Raw genomic sequence first — 20,490 nt, forward strand, 5'->3', positions numbered from 1 at the left:
ATGGGTATTAAGGAGGGCACATACTGCATGGAGCCCTGGGTGTTATACGAAAACAATGGATCGTGGATCACTACATCAGAAACAATGATGTATTGTATGGTGACTAACATAACATAATAAAATTTAAAAAAAAAAAAAAGGAAGACTTAAAAGCCTTGACTGTGTGGAGAAAGTTATCCTGATTGTCTAGAAGGTCAGAGATGGAAATTTTCTCCAATCAATTAAAAAAAAAAAAACTTGGACAAAGAATGCCTGGAAGGAATTAATAATTCTGTCTATGCCATACCAAATTGGAGGCAGTGCCAAGACTTTTAATATTTATTAGCCATCGTAATGGAGGAGCAGTCTATGGCAATACTCGGCTCTGTAACTTACCAGCTTCGACCTTGAGCTGATCACTGAACCTATGTAAGCTTAGTTTCCTCATCTATAAAATCAGCATAATACCAACTTAGAAGTGTGTAGTGAGGATTGATGGGATATACACAAAGGGCTGGGCATGCTGACGCACAGTAGGTACTCTGTAAATGTTTTAATTCTCCTCAAGTGATTTAAATTGATGGTAATCAGAACACAGATATGCTATTTTGGAGTAAGTGTGGGAAAGCAGGAAACAAGGGACTATTTGGGCAGACAGACAATTATTATAATTATTATAAAGGTATTTTTCTTTCTCTTAAACAAAAAGAGTCTCAGTGTGCTATTTGATATGGGCAGCACTCAAATAGTACCTCTGGCAAGAAGGACTGGAATACTGAGTAGGTATAAATGACTTAGTTAACTAAAAATTTAAGTTTCTGAACTACTGATAATGGCTAATATTGAGTGCTTACTATGGCCAGACACTGTGTTACTCACTCTATGCACCTTAGTTCATTTAGTCCTCAAAGATAGCTACCATTATCTCCATTTTGTAGATGAATTTGAGCCTTTGAGAATTTTGTGACTTGTCCAATATAATGGACAATTGCTGCTCATCCATATACATATATATACATGGTCGTATAATTTAGTCCAAGCCCCACATGCAAAACTGGTGTAAATCTGATGAACTTGGGGGGAAGGGGGCAATTGATGGATGGTACAGAAATGTGGCTTCAGAGTAAAATATTTTAGGCTAAATTATCTAATGTAGTTATCCAACCTGCCAAAATTAATCAGCTATCATCTGAGTGCACAGTGTTAAATACACAGCTTGCATTACTTACATGTATTGCTTTGTCCAATAATTTTGTCCCTAATGTTAATGTCTTATGATTCAGTCAGGATTTTGTGCCCTGTCTTTACCTAAAATAGGGAAATAATACCTTATTCACAAGGGACCTGTGAGAAGCTATAAATAACCACATATGCACAGAATTTACAAGTCACCTTTTCTCTAGATTGCATTTATCTTCTCAGCATTTTTCTGTAAACTTATTTTACTAAACATAAGCTAGATGACTTGTCCAAAAGAGAGTTGTTAGAAAGCAAAACAACCAAGACCCCAGATCTCTGATTCAGACATTCAGATATTCAGACAGGAGTACCTACTGAGAAAAGCAATTGGCTGATACATACTAGTTTGGCCAATTGCTTAACTACTCTTAGCCTTAGTTTCTACACTTGTAAAATATGAGTAATATCTTCCACACAAGATTGTGATAAGGTAAAATGAATGAATGCTAAGTGCATTGTTTAAAGTGCCTGCCATGTAGTAAGCACAAAACAACAGCAATTACTATTTTTATGTAAAACACTTCATAGCTACTTACCATGGGATTCTTCCAAATCCCTGCATTTGTTACACTATCTCTACCTTTTCCAGAGGACCCATCCCAAGGAATTGGTACAATCATTTGCCCCTTGGGTGAGTAACTCTGATGCATCATTGCTTTGGGAATTTTCTGCTATCTGACTGCTACTTTTAATACCTGAGATTGAGACCAATTGTCCATTTTCAGTTTCATCAATTTAGCACATCCTTCAAGCACTTGCTCTGCGTGAAGCAATGTGCTGTGTTGTGACCACAACTAAGGTATAGAAGACATTGTCCCACCTAAACTTGTACAAACATCCACTTGTATACTTATGATATTAATTGCAGTAATTGGTTTACAAGTCTGTACTCCTGTCGTATTAGCTCCTTGAGAATAGCCGTTGTGGCTTTCTTCTGTTTCTATCTCCAAACCTAGAACAATGTTTAGCACATAGTATGGGATAAAAAATGATTGCGGAATAACTCGATCCAGTGGGGGAGATCAATCGGGTACACAAATACAGGAATGTAATACAGACTGTGACAATTCCCTTACATATAGTAAATGCTATCACTTGTGGGAAGTTGCAGCCACTTCTCACTAGATGGAAAAAGAGGATTTAGGACAGAGTATTTGGATTAGACTTGTGGTACAGAAAGATTTGGGTAGAGATAGGTGGAAGGTATAGAAAAAAAGAGAGAGAGGAGAATCCTCAGAATAGTAGAGTACTGTAAGATGTAAGATACAACTGATTATTTCTTAAAATAATGTTCCAGGATTTCTAGTTCCAACCAAGATGGGGTGGCCCCATTATAATCCCCATTATAAGATAGTCTTCCCTCTTACAATTATTTTTTTTAAACCTGGACATAACACAACAAGCGTAGGAGCACTGTGAATAGTGGAAAGAAGATGGATCTCTAAGAGACCTTGGTACTCCCCCAGCGGCGGGGAGCTGAGCCTGCACTCAAGCCACTATCAACAAGGTGGAAAGAAGTGGTGCGAGGCAGGATAGCTGACACTCCACTCCCCCCTTCCCCTGGTCTCAGCAAGCCCAGTGGGCAGGTAAGCCTCCACCCCACCTCCCAGCAGGGAGGCAGGATAATGTGGCACTCCATCTTCCTTCCTCCTTCCCCTCCACTGGGGTCAGCTGGGCAGCATAGAGGTGAGTTTCTACTCCCATCCTGTAGCAAGTGGTGTGAGTCAGCACCCTTCTTCTTCTTCCCTTCCCTTCCCTTTTACAGCAAGGCCCAGCCAAGAGCTGGGTTTATACCTTCTACTTGAGGGAAAGAACATGGTACAGGTTGGTGCCCAACTTTTACCAGCAAGGTGTAAGCAGAGCCAAGGGGGAGCTATCCTTCTACCCCATCCATCTGCAAAGAGACAGTGTAAACACTTCACTTTTGCTGAGATGCTATCGGTGGTGTCCACCAGAAAAGCAAACATATATACACATCTGGCTCGTGTGCTACACCTCAACAAGGGGAATACCTGCTAAAATAAATGAATATTAAAAAGAGGTTCCAGGGGCGCCTGGGTGGCTCAGTCATTAAGCCTCTGCCTTCGGCTCAGGTCATGATCCTGGGGTCCTGGGATCGAGCCCACGTCAGGCTCCCTGCTCAGTGGGAAGCCTGCTTCTCCCTCTCCCTCTGCCCCGCTTGTGTTCCTGCTCTCTCTGTCAAATAAATAAATAAAAACTTTAGAAATAAATAAATCAAAAAATAAAAAGAGGTTCCAGAGTGTCATAATATAATTCCAAAATGTCTAGGAAAAGATTTAAAAATCGCTCATCATCCCAAGAACCAGGAAAATCACATGAATGAGAAAAGACCATCAAAAGATGTCAGTATTAAAATGAATTGAATGTTGAAATTATCTCACAAGATTAAATAATCTATAATAAAAACACTTCAATAAGCAATAATGAATTCTCTTGAAACTGAAAAACTAGAAAATCTCAGCGAAGAAACAGGAATAAAGCAATAGCACAGCTACAACATGGATGAATCTAAGAAAACATTGTGCTAAGCAAAGTAAGGCAGTCGCCAAACACACACACACACACACACACACCCATATTGTAGGAAGCCATGTACATGAAATGTCCAGAGTAGACAAATCTATAGACAGAAAGTAGATTAGTGGTTGCCTGGAGTTGAAGGTGGTGTAGAATAAGGAATGACTGTTAGTGGGTACAGGTTTCTTTGAGGCTGATGAAAATGTTCTAAAATTATAGTGATGTTTGTGCAACTCTATAAACATACTGAAAACTACTGAATTATACACTTCATATGAGTGAATTTTATGGTATATAAATTGTATTTTAATACAATTTAATGTGAAATTGTAATTAATGATTAAATTTTGTTTTAAGAAGAATCAAATATAAGTTGCCAAACTAAAAAATACAGTAACTGCAATAAAAATCTTGCTGATCTCACTAAGCAGAGTGGAAACAACAGAGGACAGAAATCAGTAAACTTGAGGACAGATCAATCGGATTTACCCTGAACAACAGAGAGAAAATAGACTGAAGAAATGAAGAGAGCCTCTGGAACCTGTAGGACAATAACAAAAGATCCATCATCAGAGTCCCAGAAAGATATGAGGAGAGGGGAGCTGAAAGAGTGTTTTAAGAAGTAATGGTGGAACACTTCCCAAATTTTTCAAGTGCTAAAAGAAAAGAACTGTCAACCATGAATACTACATCCAGTGAGGAATGAAGGGGAAATAAAGACATTCTCAGACAAAAGAAAACTAACAGACTTCGCTCCTAGCAGACCTACCCATATAAATTGGCTAAAGGGAGTTCTTCAAACAGAAAAAAAAAAAAAATCAAAGAAGGAATCCTGCACCATCAGAATTGAAGAAAAAGCAAAGATACAGAAATATGGGTGCATATAATGAACTCCTTATCATAAGCTTTATAAATCCTTTTTGATGATTGAAAAAAATTATACACCATATTGTGATCAAGAAAAAGATATTTTAAAGTGGTAAAAGAAAAGGGATATATATGGAAGTAAGTTTTCACCCTTCACTTAAAGTGGTAAAATGTTAATACAAGTAGATTGTGATATGTTCTGTATGTTTATTGTAATACTTAGGATAAACACTAAAAAAAAACTATACAAAGTGATATACTCACAAACACTATAAATAAATCAAGAAGGAACCCTAAAAATTATTCAAGTAACCCACAAGAAGGTAAGAGAAACAGATCACTTAAAAAGGGGGAAAAACAGAAAACAAAAAATAAAATAGATTTTAGCCCTAAACATATCAATAATCACCTTAAATGTAAATGGTCTAAATATGCCAATTAAAAGACAGATGTTTGCAGAGTGGATACAAAAATATGATCCAACAAGAAGCCATCGACAAGAAACTCACTTCAAATGATGACATTGTTGTAAAGAATGGAAAAAGATATCCCATGCAAACAGTAACTTAGAAATGCAGGGTGGTAATTTAATACCAGATAAAGTAAGACTTCAGAGAAAAGAAAATTCCTAGAGACAAAGAGGGACATTACATAATGATAAAAGGATCAATCCACCAGGAAGGCATGATGATTCTAAATATATTTGCACTAAAAAGAGAGGCTCAAAATACATAAAGCAAAAATTGATAAACTGAAAGAAGAAATCAACAAATCTACAGTTATACTTGGGGATTTCAACACTTCAGTTTCAGAAACTGATTGCTAGATAGAAAATCAGTAAGGATATAAAACTGACCAACACACACACACACACACACACACACAAAACTGACCAACACAATCATCCAACTGACCAACACAATCATCCAACACACCATCTAATTGTATACAGAACATTCTACCCAACAACAGCAGAATAAACATTGTTTTTTAAGAGCCCATGGAACATATACCAACAGAGATTATCATAGGTCATAAAACAAACTTCAACAAATATAAAAGAATTAAAATAATACAGATTTTTTCTAACTTCAATAATACATATTTTTTTCTAACTTCAACCTAAAAACATTAACAGAAAAACGACCAGAAGAGTTCCAATGACTTGGAAATTAACACATTTCTGAATAATTCATGGGTATAGAGGAATTCTCACAGGAAATATAAAAACACATAGAATTCAATGAAAATGAAAATGCAATAGGTCAAAATATGTGGATGCAGCTATAGAGGCCCTGAGGGAGAAGTTACAGTCCTAAATCCTTACATTAAAAAAGAGCAACAGTTTGAAATCATTGCTCCCACTTCAAAAAACTAGAAAATGAGAGAAAAATAAACCCGTAGCAAGCTGAAGGTATGAAATTAATAAAACTGAAAACAGAAAAATAGAAAAAACAAAAAACAAACAAGAAAAACAAATAGCTGTTTCTTTTTTAAAAAATCAATAAAACTGACAAAGTTCAGGCGAGATAGATAAAAATAAGTAAGACACAGATCATCAACACCAAGAATGAAACAGAGATATCAGTGTAGATCCAGCTTCCACTAGAAAGATAATAAGGGAAAAATACAAACAACTTTATGTCCAAAAATACTAATGAGCCAGAACAGATGGATCGATTCCCCAAACCCAGAAACTATTAAAACTCAATCAAGATGAAATAGAAAACCTGAATAATCCTATAACCATTAAAGAAATTGAATCGGTAATTTAAAAGCTGAAAAAGAAATCTCTAGCCACAGATGATTTTACTAGAGAATCCTAGGCCGTTATACACAAAAATCCTCAACAAAACATTAGCAAATCAAATCCGGCAGCATTTCAAAAAATTATACACCATGACCAAATCCAATTTATTCCAGGTATGCAAGACTGCTTCAGCATTTGAAAATCAGTCAGTGTAACCCAACATTATCAACAGACTAAAGCAAAAAAACCCAAAACAAACAAAAAGTATGACTGTACCAACTGATGCAGAAGAACATTTGACAAAATCCAACACCCATAAATGAAGTGTTGGTGGAAGAACAGATACCAAGATCAGTGGAACAGCTAAGGAACTCAGAAAGAGACCCACACAAATATGCCTAAATGATTTTTTCAAAGATGCAAAAACAATTCACTGGAAGGATAGCCTTTTCAACAAATGGTGATGGAGCAAATGAACTCTCAGGCATTATCTCAGAGAAATAAAAACTTAACGTTCACATAAAAGCCTGCAAAAAATGCTGTTTTATTTGTAATAGCCAAAAATGGAAACAACTCAAATACCTTTCATAGCCTTCAATAGGTAAATGCTTAAACAAACTGGTATATCTGCACCATGGACGACTACTCAGCAATAAAAAGGAATGAACTATTGATACATGCAACAACTTGGATGGATCTCAAAAAAGATATTCTGAGCAATAAAAAGCCAATCCTCAAATGTTACATACTACCTGACTCCATTTAAATACCATTCTTGGACAAAATTATAGAGATGGATAACAAATTAAAGATTAGGGACTTGGGGAAGTGGGAAATAGTGGTAGTCACATCAGTCTACACATGTGATCAAATTGCATGTAACTAAATATATGCACAGCACATACATGAGGTGCATGTACAACTGTTGAAATATGAGTAAGGTTAATGGACTGTATCCGTGTCAATTTGTGATACTGTGTAACACTTATGCAAGATGTTTGGAAAAATTTCCATATGGAAAAATTAGATGAAGAGTATATGGGAGTATCTATTATTTCTTAAAACAGGATGTAAATATATAAATGATCTCAAAATAAAAAGTTAAAACAGGGGCGCCTGGGTGGTTCAGTCAGTTAAGCGTCTGACTCTTGATTTCAGCTCAGGTCATGATCTCAGGGCTGTGGGACTGAGCCCTGGGTCGGGATTCTCTCTCTCCCTCTTCCTCTGCCCCTCCCCACTCACGTGCGCTCTTTCTAAAAAAAAAAAAAAAAAGTTAAAACAAAGGAAGAGAGCTGCAATCATGATCATAACTTTCTGCACTGGAACTTGGCAACTTCAGTTTAGAAATCATCAGTCATTCACCTACTCAATACCTATAGTAGGCACTGTGCTAGGTGAGGGATTCAGAGTGAAAAAAAGCAGTCATGGACCTGGTCTCATGAACTTCAGACTGGGAAAGAGGAAAATTGCTCATGTATGAAAAGGTCATTACATCTCAGTCATACACATGAGAACTGGACTCAAATTTCTAACAAGAAGAGTAAGGTAAAGTAATTTCTAGAGTACTATTTGCTCATTAAAATTATTATGTATACTTTTTAACAGAATGGAAAATTCTTGTAACATTAAAAAGAACATAAAATATAAACTCATAAATCCATTAATATATGATAATTAATGACAACGTGTTTTTATATGAATAAACTTTTATTGAATTTTAGATAATTAGAAAGAATAAAGAAATGCAAGATAAATGCTTTCTAAACAACATCTGATAGTATCTTTTCTGTCATGGTATTTTCACTCTTCTTTATAAAAAGTATAGACATTCATTTATTTAAATTTTTACAAAGTCAAGAACCATCACATGGAAAAAATAAGTAATGCTAACGTAAATTCAGCATCTCATCAATACCGAAATGGCTGCAATGGTTAGGTTCTGAGCTTAGCCCTCCTGGAAAACAGCGTACGCAGCAGCTGCTGGTTTCCATTTATTAAAACGGGTCTGAGAATCAGGAAGCCGCTCCCTGTGATGACTATTTTTGCAAGAAAAGAGGGCAGAAGGCATGGTGCGAAGAGGGAGTGAGAGACACCCCAGGAAAGAAATGATGCTCTTATCGAACCACGAGGTCGGCCTTGTAAGTAATTCAGAGAACGGTTCTGGGACGAAATCATTTCTGTGCTGCTTAAAGTGTGATTAAGGCGAGACAGTCCCCAATACAAGTATGCCCAGATCCACACAGCACAAGACACGAGTGGGGAGTTTGTAAATTATCTGCTAAACTCCAAGGCCAGCCAAGCCAAGTAATTAATCACAGAAGGAGTCTCTTTACAGTGGTGTAAAATGCATCTGGGCAGAACTGCAACCCTGAGCTGTGACAAACATAGGGCAGACCCTCCCAGGAGCATACCTGAAGGCATCCCTTTTGTCTTAATCTTATCTCTTTTGCAAAAAGAATTATTTTGGAAACAACAACAGAACCACTCCTGCCCTCCCTGTAACAACCTACTAACCTCCACTTGTCAAACAAGAAGAAAGTTATCTCCCTCAGGACAAAAGGCATCAGGTGCTGCCTTCATTAAGGGTAGCCTAGTGTGATAGCCAGGGAGCCCCGGCCAGCCCTGCTCGGAGGCTGCCAGGAAGGCTCCAGTCCCTCACACCTGCCTCCCTGGTCCTACGTGGCCCATTCAACCCAGCTCCTTCTCTCGCGCGATGGGCCTCCCGCAGGGCCCCACAAACACAATCACTGAACGTGCTGTTAATAATAGTCTTTTCTTTCCTAGCCCTATGCCTCTCATGTATTTTTTTTTTAAAAAAAACAATAGTTTTCTTTTAAAAAAATATTTTTCCAGGAAATAATGAACAGTAATTGTCATGGACCCAGAACAAACCCTAGAAAAACGCAGACAGGCAAGAATCTGTCAATATAGCAATATTCCAAATATGAAATTCATGGTTTAGGAAGACATAAATAAATAAATAGGAAGGGGCTTCTCAGAGAAGTTTCTTTTGTTTTCCTCCATTTCTTACTGAATTTTGTTTGTGTAAAAAAGTTTTGATTCTAGGATACAAGAGCCAGCCCTGTTGGGACCAATATGAACCTTCATGCCATTAAGCCCTCTAGATAAAAGAGGGAACCGTGATGATCCCAGGGTTGCTCATTATTTTTTATAAAGACAACTATATTTTTAAATAATTTCATTATTTAAACTTCACCTGGCACTTCAGTCTCTTGAAAAATTATTAAGTTAGGCATGAATTAAAGAATAAGCCCATCTGGACTGTAGTTTGGGTTTTAAGTGCTACTCTGCTCTTATATCTTTTTTCTTGGCTTGGCACATCTTTGAGATCCAGTTTTTTGAACAGAATGCTGGGACATCTGTGGTGGGGAAACGAGTCTTCAAGATGAAGAATTCCAGTTCATGTCACAAATTTCACTGGCCAGGTAACAGCATTGCCTTTTCCTTTGTGCTTTTTACTAGTACCCTTATAAGGAAAGTGTTTCTTTCCCAGCACTTGCTCACGAACCCCTCCCCACCCCCCGCATGGGGCACTGCACTGACCCTGTTCTGAACACTCTATCCACCCAGGTACTATACCAGGGACCCAGCCCGACTCTGGGCTGGTACCATGACAGGGACAGCACCAATTCGCTCGAGTGTTGCTTGGCTGACGGTGTACGAGTGTGTGTGCTGAGGCCGAGGCTTCCTGCTGACTGAGCCATTGCTCCTGGACACCACCTGCGGGGATGACCCTCTGTTGGCTGTCACTACTAGAGTCTTATGTGGAGCTGGGACCACGTGGGTCCCATTAGCATAGATGGATGGGATGTTGGCATTGCCTGAGTGGAGAGAGAAAGACTGGCGCAAGTCACTGAAGTGGTTGAAGGACTCCGTGTTCCTGGGAACTTTTGGATTGTTGCTCCAGTATCGACTGTTGTAGGTATTGGAAGAGGTCAATGTGTTGTTCTCTGAAGAGGATATCTCGGTGTGAAATGCTTTGGCAGAAGAAGAACATTTAGGTGGAAGATCATCCTCTCTGAAAAGGAATAAAAATAAAGTTGTCATCAGGATTTACTTGAATGTCACCCTACCCTCCTGCCCAGGACTCTTTCGTCTTCTGCTAAGGCCAGTATGTCTGTGAGATACAAACCCTCAGGACAGACCAGACTATCATGAAAGCAAACACATCAGCCCTGGTGGCCTCGGCTCTGACACTCATTCCCTTTGAGACAATGCTCAAGAAAAACGTTCCCTCAGCTTCTCAATAGCCAAGGGTAGAAAAAGTAATGTCAAATCTCTCAGACTATACTTTCCAATATAACTGGAAAAAAAATGTGTGTGAATATATATGTGTGTGTATGTATATATGTATGGGTATCTATCTATATATATATATATTTTTTTTTTGCTCTAAATAGGAAAACAGACCTTGAAGAAAGACACTAAGCTTGTTGTGTAAAGAATTACAAGAGGCTACGATAAGTCACTAAATTTAACTTAAGATGTTAACTAATTCATTCAACATTTATTGAGTACCAGGCATTCTACCGGATGTTTCATGTAAAAAAAAAAAAAAAAAAAAGGCACGCTCCTATACCCCAGAAGCCTATGGCCAAACGTGAGTGCCAATCAATGCAAGAACATCTCCAAGTCTGAAAGGTTGGACAGGGACGAGAGTCAACTTCTGTGAGAAGGTCTTGAATCAGATCAAGTAATTTAGCAAAGAGGTGGATGTTTGGTGCTGGAAGAGGGTGGAGGCTTGAGCAAAGACCCTGAGGCATGAGCAGCTACTGAACAGACTGGAACACCAGTGACCATGGAAGCGGTGAGAGAGGAGCAGGGAAGCAGGGGAAGGTCAGATCCTGAAGGGCTGTGTGGATCATGCTAAGGACACTGGAGTCATTAAAGCGTTTTCGACAAGGATATGATGTGGTGCCATGTGAGACAGAGCTTGAACTCCCCTATCCCCACAAGATGCCAAGAGTCACTTTTCTTTAAAGATGATTTTCACATTGTTTTCTGAAGATGTTCGGACTGAACTGTCTCTCACAGCAAGCCATACTGCTTTGGCCGAGCTGTGTACACAGGTACGGGAATGCTCTTGGGGTGTTCCTTCTAGCTTCTGTTATAAATGCCAATGTCAAACACATTTCCTAAACTAACTTTTCTTCTGTGGCAGCCACCTTAACCCCACCCATCTTGGAACTATGGGAGGTGAAGGAATTCTTCACATGTGTCCTCCTAGTTGGGCACATATTGGACCCTCTTCCTCTTTCATGATCCAGTAAATAAAGCTGAGCAGTATCGTGAGGAAAAGCGATATAATATACGAGAAAATATGACGTGGCCACTTGAACTATCTTGGCCATCACAGCCATTGGATTAGCAAAGAAACCTTAGCTGCCAAAATTAATAGAAATACAGACACTGGCCATGTAGGACAAATCGTCTGACACACAAACCTTATTTCATTAGGAATTTCTTCTTCTTCCTCCTCTTTATGTTTGCTTCTCCAGTAAAAGAATGCCCCTAAAATTAGTGCAATGCAAAAAATGATAATAACTGCACCAGTGCCAATGGCTCCAGCTATTAGTCCAATGCTCCTGGGCTGGGCTGCAAAATATATTTAAGGTAGATTTAAAGAACAAAAAAAAGAGAGAGAGAGAAAGAGAAATAGCAGCATACACTCATGCAACTTCATAAATATATAAGTTTACCACTGAATCGTCTTAAAATGCACGAAATTGCCTAAAGTGTTGCGTCCTTATAAAAGTAAACCCGGGTTAAGTGTCTGCGTCCTCGGTGGCTGGGACTAACACACAGTAGGCTCACAGAAACTTGCTGAATGAGCGAACAGTGTAGGACTCACCACTCAGTAGAGCCACACTTAGAGCAGAACAGGCCAGAGATGCTCACCTGTCTGATCTGCCCAGAGGAACCCTGGCAATCAGTGGGATAATGCTCACCTCAGCCCACCCAGGTCACTACTTTTTTAAGTGGAATTCAAATAACCCAGAATTCTCAAAAAAAGAGAAAATTTCTGCACTGCTTATTTATGACCCGGCCACCTAACAATTAAGCAGCTATAAAGGGATAAGGATAAAATAAAAGAAGGTCTTGCCGCGGCCATGAGATCATTACAAGTTTTTATAATGTCAATAGTACTATGCAATCACTTGAAGACAAGCGACTGACTTGATTCTAATGACCCTGAGGAGAAAGACATTCTGCCATAAAGATGTCATATTGCTGAGGCTGAAAAGTATACTAATACATTTATAGAACATTACAATAATTAATAAAACCAAGAGAATTTCTATTTTATCTTCAAACAACCTAAAAACAATTAAGAGAAACTCTTCATTCCCTGGTTTAACAAAGATCTTGGTGTTGCAGAATTTTATATACTTACGTGAAATAACCTGGAGATCCAACAGACAGGTGCTGGTTCCGATGGCATTTGAAGCCACGCACTGGTACAGGCCTGAAGACAGAGCACTGATGTTCCGGATGGTGACTGTCCCCTGGACCTGGTCTGTCACAAAAATCATAATCAAGTGAGCAGGTAGGGGGAAAAAATTTGGAAAACCAAAGAAATCAGCAGGAAACTACAAAAATAAACACTGAAGAGTCATCCATAGCCTTTGCCGAAGAGATTCTCTTGGTTCATGAAAAGACTAAAATCACATCGCATGAAAGACCCGAAGACATGGAGGACTTTCCTAAGTGCAATCTTACAACTTAATCTGACGATTAGTCTGCGGTCCTAATTGTGGGTAGCCCTTCCTGAGGAAACAGTGGCTAAGGCCTGTCCTAGAGAATCTATGATCAGTAACACCAAATTTCAATTCCGAGGAAATGCGACAACCTAAAGATGAAGCTAAACTCATTACAGTCATGTTCACTTTATACTTGATGGAGAAAACATCCACTCTGTGCTCAAGGGTGTCGACTGTTACTTCCAACAACTATTTTAACTATAAGCCCAGATCTTCCATGAAGCAGACACCAAGATAAGCCAAAGGTTTAGTGGAAGAAATTCTAGTTCAGGAAATGGGAGAGGAAGCTGGGGAGGGTGGGAGAGCCTCTGACTGCAATGCAGGTCTGGACCCTGTGAAGGGGAGAGACAAGGAAGGAGGGCCAGACAGGGAGCATCTCAGATTGCAGCATCATGTTAAGGAAGTCTCCATCAGGCTGCGGGGGGGGGGGGGGGCTGCGCTAAAATCACCTGTTAGAGGAGTCCCACACCTTGCAGGAATAGGACTGCATTCGCAGGCTTACTGTGCCCAGTCACTGGTTGGGAGCAGCCCTGGTGAAACCTGGTCTGGGTGCAAAGCAGTGGTAAATTCTGGAGGAAGCAGTTGGGGCTGTCAACTGTGTTCCCCACAGCAGGGGATGAGCAGTGCATTTTCAAGACCACCACATTGATATTACTCAGAAATGTTTCAGTAATTCATATTTTATTAATTCATCAACATTAGCAGAGATTATTTATTTCTTGTAAATAAAATGCAAATTATAGTAATAATAAAAAACTAAGATTAATAGTTGCTATTACTATGTGCCAAGCATTGGTTAAGCTTTTATAGTATTAATCTTTACAACGACGCTATGAGGTATTATTACTCACCCCACTGAACAGGTAAGGAGACTGATAAGGTTACACAGCTAGTCACACAAAATGGGAATTAGACGGTGGGCTGTCTTACATCTAAGCTCTAGGCTTCCCTGCCTCCCTCAGGCAGAACATAACACATCCAGTCATCTCAACCACTCAAAATAGCTGCAAATCTAGAAGTGGAAAGCGTCCTGATGGCACGTTTCTGGCACCAAGTCCATGTGCTCCTAGGGCAACACCTGGAGCTCCCCCTACCCAGGGCTATTCTTACATGAAACTAACATTATCTTGTTTCTGCTGGCAAGCTTCATTTCTATCTAGAGCAAAGGCTGAAGCAGAGAAGATGGGTCAGCAAAAGCAGACCTAACCACAGCACTGAATGCATTTATTGGTTAAGTCATTTAAGATATAATTATGTATTGAGCACCTTTCTGGAATTAACTTAAATAAACAAGCCAAGAACATTTTTTTCTTGTTTCTGGTTTTTAATAGGAACATTTTTTTCTTTTTATTTATTTATTTTTTTTAAGACTTTATTTATTTATTTGACAGAGAGAGTGAGAGAGCACAAGCAGGGGGAGCAGTAGTAGGAGAGGGAGAAGCAGGCTCCCCACCGAGCAGGAAGCCCGATGCAGAGCTCTATCCCAGGACCCTGGATCATGACCTGAGCCAAAGGCAGACGCTTAATGACCGAGCCACCCAGGCGCCCCTCTTTTTAAAGATTTTATTTATTTATTCATGAGAGACAGAGAGAGAGAGGGAGAGAGGCAGAGGCAGAGGGAGAAGCAGGCTTCCCACGGAGCAGGGAGCCCGACTTGGGACTCAATCCCAGGACCCCGGGATCACGACCTGAGCTGAAGGCAGAGGCTTAACCAACTGAGCCACCCAGGTGCCCCTAATGGGAACGTTTAAAGGGTCAAATCCACATTAGATGGGTATCTTATTTATTCAGAACATGACGCTCGAAGAATTTGGACATTTGAATTGTACTGGACACACCAAGTCAATATATTTGGTGGTTACTTTGCACTTGTGTATTATTTCCTTTTCCTTAACAAACAACTCTGAGGGCTACCAATGTGTGAGAGCCTTTCAGTGAATTCACTCAATAGTGGGGCCAGTCTGGGAGGAAACTGTTTTCTCCTCCTGTGTTTCTGACTTGCTTTCCCAGGCCTTCATCAAATGCCCCCTTCAGCACCATGTGTTCTCTAGTGCTGGCACTTAACCCCATTTGGTGTCATTTCTTGCCTACTTGTCTCATTAAAAGAAGAGGCAGTGGGGGCACCTGGGTGGCTCAGTCAGTTGAGCCTTCGACACTTGATTTCGGCTCAGGTCATGATCTCAGGGTGGTGGGATTGAGCCCCTCATCGGGCTCTGTGCTCAGTGGGGAGTCTGCTTGAGATTCTCTCTCTCCCTCTGCCTCTCCCCTGCTCTTTCTCTAAAAAAAGGGGGGAGGGCTGGGTTCATCACTGCATCATCATCCTTAGAAGATACCTGGCACACAGGAAGGTGCTCAATAAATACAGGAGTTACCTTCTCTTTAGGGTCTACTGTGTACCGTATGTACTGTACTAAGAGTTTTACATCTGTATCAGCTACTTGTCAAAATCCTAGGTTTTATATAGAGAACAAACTGAGGGTTACCAGAGGGGAAGTGGGTGGGGGATGGGTGAAATAGGTGAAGGGGATTAAAGAGCACACTTAACCTGATGAGCCCTAGGTGATGAATGGAATTGTTGAATCACTGTATTGTACGCCTGAAACTAATATAACACTGTATGTTAACTATACTGGAATTCAAATAAAAAGCTAAAAAAAAAAAATCCTGTTTTATATTCCCTACTTTTCAAAGATGAAAAAGCTCAGTGAAGCCACACAATTTGTTCAAGATTACACAGTACAGAAATCTATAAAATCACGTCTCTCCGTGTTCAAAGCTTATAGGCCCTATACATACGCTTGGTTTTCTCGTAAGGCATTTTAAACCATAGTATTCCATAGGGTGCATCGGCAGGATGTTTCCTAACCATGCAGTGTTACACTGCAGCGAGTGTTAAACTAAGCCATCTGCCCAACTCCATCTTCAATACATTACCAGATGTAACCAGGCAAGAAAACCATAATCTCTGGGCAACTAGCCCTACAATTCCAAACACTGTGGTGCTGTTTTCCTAAGCCCTGAAATTCTAGGAATTTGATCAGCTCACACCAAACCAGTAATGTTGTTGACCTTTTCACAGAGATAATTCGGGAAACTTTTAACAGCTGAACAAAGCAGCATTCTGACATGTAGAAAGAGGTAAACTTTAAAGATTCTTGCTTTTAAAAGGTTATTTTTAAAAGGTGAAGTCACTGTTCTTCCTTTTATCTCTATCAACACAGACAGCACATGCAGATTGATGGAACAAATTCTTCCTAACTGAGGCTGACACAGCATGCTAGAGCTAACTCAGAATGTAACCAGGGAAGGAGGCACATTGATAAGAGAGGAGCAGCCAGAAGCAGGACAGGGCTGTTTGTGTAGTCAAGGCAGAGCGGACGGGAGCCCCTCCTGAGCGAGCACCAGGCTGCTTCCAGCCACAAGCACAGGGCTCTTCCTCAAGTGAAAAGGACTAATTCTTCAACTCAATCTGTCACTTCACTGCGTCTGCTCTGGTGCAGAAGTAATTTGTTGAACTGAAGTTAGAAAACAAATGTTCTTATAATCTTCTTTCTTTTAAGGATAGAAACTGTGGAACCACAGTTTGGAAAGCACACATGACATCAGAGCCCACGGTCAGTTCCCAAGAACTATGCAGCTGGCCTAGGATGCCCTTCAGAATTACAGTGGAATAAATACAAGTGTCCATTTCCACGTCCATCCTTTTTCCTTAGGCCAGAACCATATTTCTGACTGCCTCGGGGATGGCGCGCTGACGGAAAGCATGTGTTCGAGGCTCAGACAGCCTGGGTTGGGATCCGCCCTACCACCTACCAGCTGGTTTCCTCACGTGTGACGCAGAGCTACCGCCCTAGCCTCCATACTGTGGGTCACTGTGAGGGGAAATGAGGTAATACGACAACAGGCAGAGTATGGCGCCTGATACAGCTTCGGTACAGGAATGCCGGCGACACTTGGGAAACTTACATGTATTTCTGAATCACATGGAAAATCAGTTAAGAAATTGGGAAAATGTTGGATGTCTCCAAATCCCCAACAGATATTAACACTCAGGATCTGAGGTTGAGAGACAGGAATTCCTAAATCATGAATTATTCTATACTTTTATATGACTTATGTACTTTGGAGTAATGAGTGGCCATAATAATAAACAGTCAATCATTTCTTATATAAAAGTTCCAGAAGTGGGACGCCTGGGTGGCTCAGTTGGTTAAGCGTCTGCCTTCGGCTCAGGTCATGATCCCAGGGTCCAGGGATCGAGCCCCGCATCCGACTCCCTGCTCAGCAGGGGAGCCTGCTTCTTCCTCTCCCACTCCCCCTGCTTGTGTTCCTTCTATGCTGTCTCTCTCTCTGTCAAAAAATAAATAAAATCTTAAAAAAAAAAAGTTCCAGAAATATCCTGTAAGAAAAAAATAATAATGAATACATGATTTATTGTTATTTGAATTATTAGTACAAAAGTATATACTTCAATACTATGTAAAAATGATCTCAACCTGATACATTAATAATTAAAAAATAGTAAAAAAGGGAACAATATCACAAAATAAATGCCAAATTAAAATCTATTTAAAATTTCAAAGATATCACAAATACTTAATATTTAAACTGTCATTCTAAAAAAAAATTTTAAAACACTATGTAGCATTGAGTGTACTATCCAATAATCTTGATCTTTTTTCATGCCAAATATTCCAGACATAGAAAATTTTATTTCATTTTTGTGTTGATATTTGTTGAATTAAGATGTAGATGAAGAAAGGACAGGGAAAGAATCTGTCCCCATTAAGAGACTATCCAAAGTATCTTTGAGGCACACATTAGGATACATGCTGCTTCCTATTAGCTCTTTTTTTTTATTTAATGATGAAAATATTTTGTCTGTTTGCTCTGCTTTCACTTCGCCATTGAAACAGATACCACTATTGCCAATTCAGATTTTAAATTCATTTCTGATTTCATGTCAGTGTATTTCCAAACCAACATTCCCAACTTTTTCTCTTTGCATTTCTGCTATTGAAGTATTTACAAAGAACTGAAGTCCACAGCAAATATTCAAACACTGGAAAACAATGATGAACATTACTGGGCAATATGTGAATAATATAATATTTGGAACCCCCAGTATTAACATTACATAGAATCACACATCAAAATTACCAAGCTAAGGACTTCTTTTGCTTTTAAAACTTGTTATTTCCCAAATACCACTCACATGGCATGTGTATAAAATATACTATGTATATAAACTTATTAATATTTACTTGCAAGACTGACTCACCATTAGCAACAGACTGGGGCACAACTACACACTTACAACATGGCAACAGCTACAAGCAAGACCGATTAGATCAGATCGTGACTGCTTCTCTCCTACTCACTTCTGTCCAGGTTCCCAGAAATGTTGACTCGGAGTGTTCTTGCTTTTAGTTTGACATCAGCGGATTCTTTTGAATCAATGTATCTCTATGTTGACTGTTAAGCTTTAATTCTCAAAGAATAGTACTTAGTGCTCAAGAAATGTTACCTTTTATCATTATCTTGGCCCCCAGAGGACCACTAACTCACTCACTACCTTCCTTAAGCAAATCTCTAAGTATTCCTTCTCTGAGTTAATACAGTTGTTATTCATTCAATGGGCCTAAGACAGAAATCTGAGTTAACTCTGACTCTTCTCTGAGTCCCATGTCTTGTTGATTTTTTGCCTTCAGTCTCTCCTGAATCCTACCCCCCACACCTCCCCGTCCCTTCTACATCCCCATCACAAGGGCCTTAGTTCCAGTCCTCTTCCTTTCATGATGGAGCTATTATCAAAGTCTCACATCTATGACCAGGCTATCAATCTCACACCCTGACTGCAGCAGCTGTTTCTAAAATGCAGATCTGGATATCTTTTCTTGCTGGGATGCCTGGGAACACCCACAGTCTCAAAGACAACGTCCAAACCCCCTGAATGCTTTACAATGCCTTTCACAATCTGGATCTGAACTTTCCAACCTCCTCCCTCACCAAACCCTCATGAATCTTTATGTCAGCTTCATATATTTTTCTCACTTAAAAGCATCAAACTTTTACATTTGTAAGATTTTGTATGCATGACTCCCTCTACTAATAATATCCCCTTTTACCTGGTAAAACTTCTACTCATCCTTTAAGATGCATTTCTGTTCAGGAAACTCTTTCCCTATAAAGTTATTCCTAGACTCTTTGGGGGAGAAAAAAAGTTAACAGTAAACACTTTTATAGCATCTGATATTCAGTAGTACTAAAATTATCCGTCTATCTCTGTCTCCCCCATTAAACTGTGAACTCTAGAATAAAGATATGTCTCTATGTTTCTATTTCTCTACTTTCCCAAACACCCTACCCTTAAGTAGTTACACAGAATAAGGGTTGTGTCTGTGTGTACATATGCATACCCAGGCACACATACACTCAAAGAATGGACAACTGTATAAACAAACCAATATAGCTGTGACAATTACTGGTATTTAATTTTTAAAGAGGGAGGACTGAACATTGCACGGGGCCTGCTTCTTTATGTCAGAGGGCAAAAACAAAGACGAAAAATTTGCCTTCAGTCAGAATAACATCTTGATAAGGAGAAAATAAGTACCTATTTATTCAGCAGCTGAAGTGCGTGAGAACTATTTTACTCCCCATGAAAGGATTATGGAAACACTCACTGGGAAGGGAATCAGCAGTGGCAATTCAAGGAGAATCAAGATTCCTGAGGCTTCAAATGTGGCAAAAGAATGGGAGTGCTTTCTATGTAGACCCTGGACAAACTTGGTAACATGACAGTGTTGGACTACAGTAATGTCTGAGACACTCTCCTGCTCCATCTAAGTTCTCCATACTAAGTTCTGCAGAGTTCTCAAGCAAGCAAAAAGCAGGAGAGTTAATCACCTCTCCTCACTGTATTAAATTATGAAAGGATGAGGACAACGGATGATTCCTTAGGAACAATGAAGGAAAAAGGCATGATTAAAAAAAAAAAAAAACCACACTGAAATAATCAGTAGACAGTATGGAGAAAGGGCAAAAGAAAAAGCTTGGTAGATAAAAAACATAAAATATTAGAAATTAATCAAACTATATCCATTATCACAATTCACATAAATGGATCCAATCAATTAAAGAACGAGGCTCTCAGATTGTAGATTGAAAACCAAATTAAATCCAAACACATGCTGCTTACAAGCAATACACCTAAAACTTAAAATATGGAAACCTGAAAGTAAGTGAACCATAAAATAGAAACATACCAGCAAAAATTAACCAAAGAAACCTACTGTAGGAATTTTAATAACAATTAAAATAAGGCAAAAATGC

The 20,490-nt window shown here is 39.3% G+C and overlaps 1 protein-coding gene across 3 annotated transcripts in view; it reads right to left on the reverse strand.

Moving 5' to 3' along the window:
• Positions 1-8,129: 8,129 nt before the first annotated feature.
• IGSF11 (immunoglobulin superfamily member 11) overlaps positions 8,130-20,490 on the reverse strand; it is a 140,845-nt gene continuing 128,484 nt past the window's right edge. For 2 of the 3 annotated variants that reach the window (XM_036066809.2, XM_036066811.2), the window contains exons 5-7: positions 12,789-12,911; positions 11,839-11,989; positions 8,130-10,412 (exon numbers count right to left, since the gene is read on the reverse strand). In XM_036066809.2, the coding sequence (XP_035922702.1) occupies positions 9,968-10,412; positions 11,839-11,989; positions 12,789-12,911 (719 nt within the window). In that variant the 3' untranslated portion in view covers positions 8,130-9,967. The remainder of the gene's footprint in view (positions 10,413-11,838; positions 11,990-12,788; positions 12,912-20,490) is intronic. The other variant, XM_036066810.2, reaches the window with a different exon arrangement.

This window comes from Halichoerus grypus, chromosome 1 (genome assembly GCF_964656455.1).
Source record: "Halichoerus grypus chromosome 1, mHalGry1.hap1.1, whole genome shotgun sequence".
In the NCBI taxonomy this organism is placed as follows: domain Eukaryota; kingdom Metazoa; phylum Chordata; class Mammalia; order Carnivora; family Phocidae; genus Halichoerus; species Halichoerus grypus.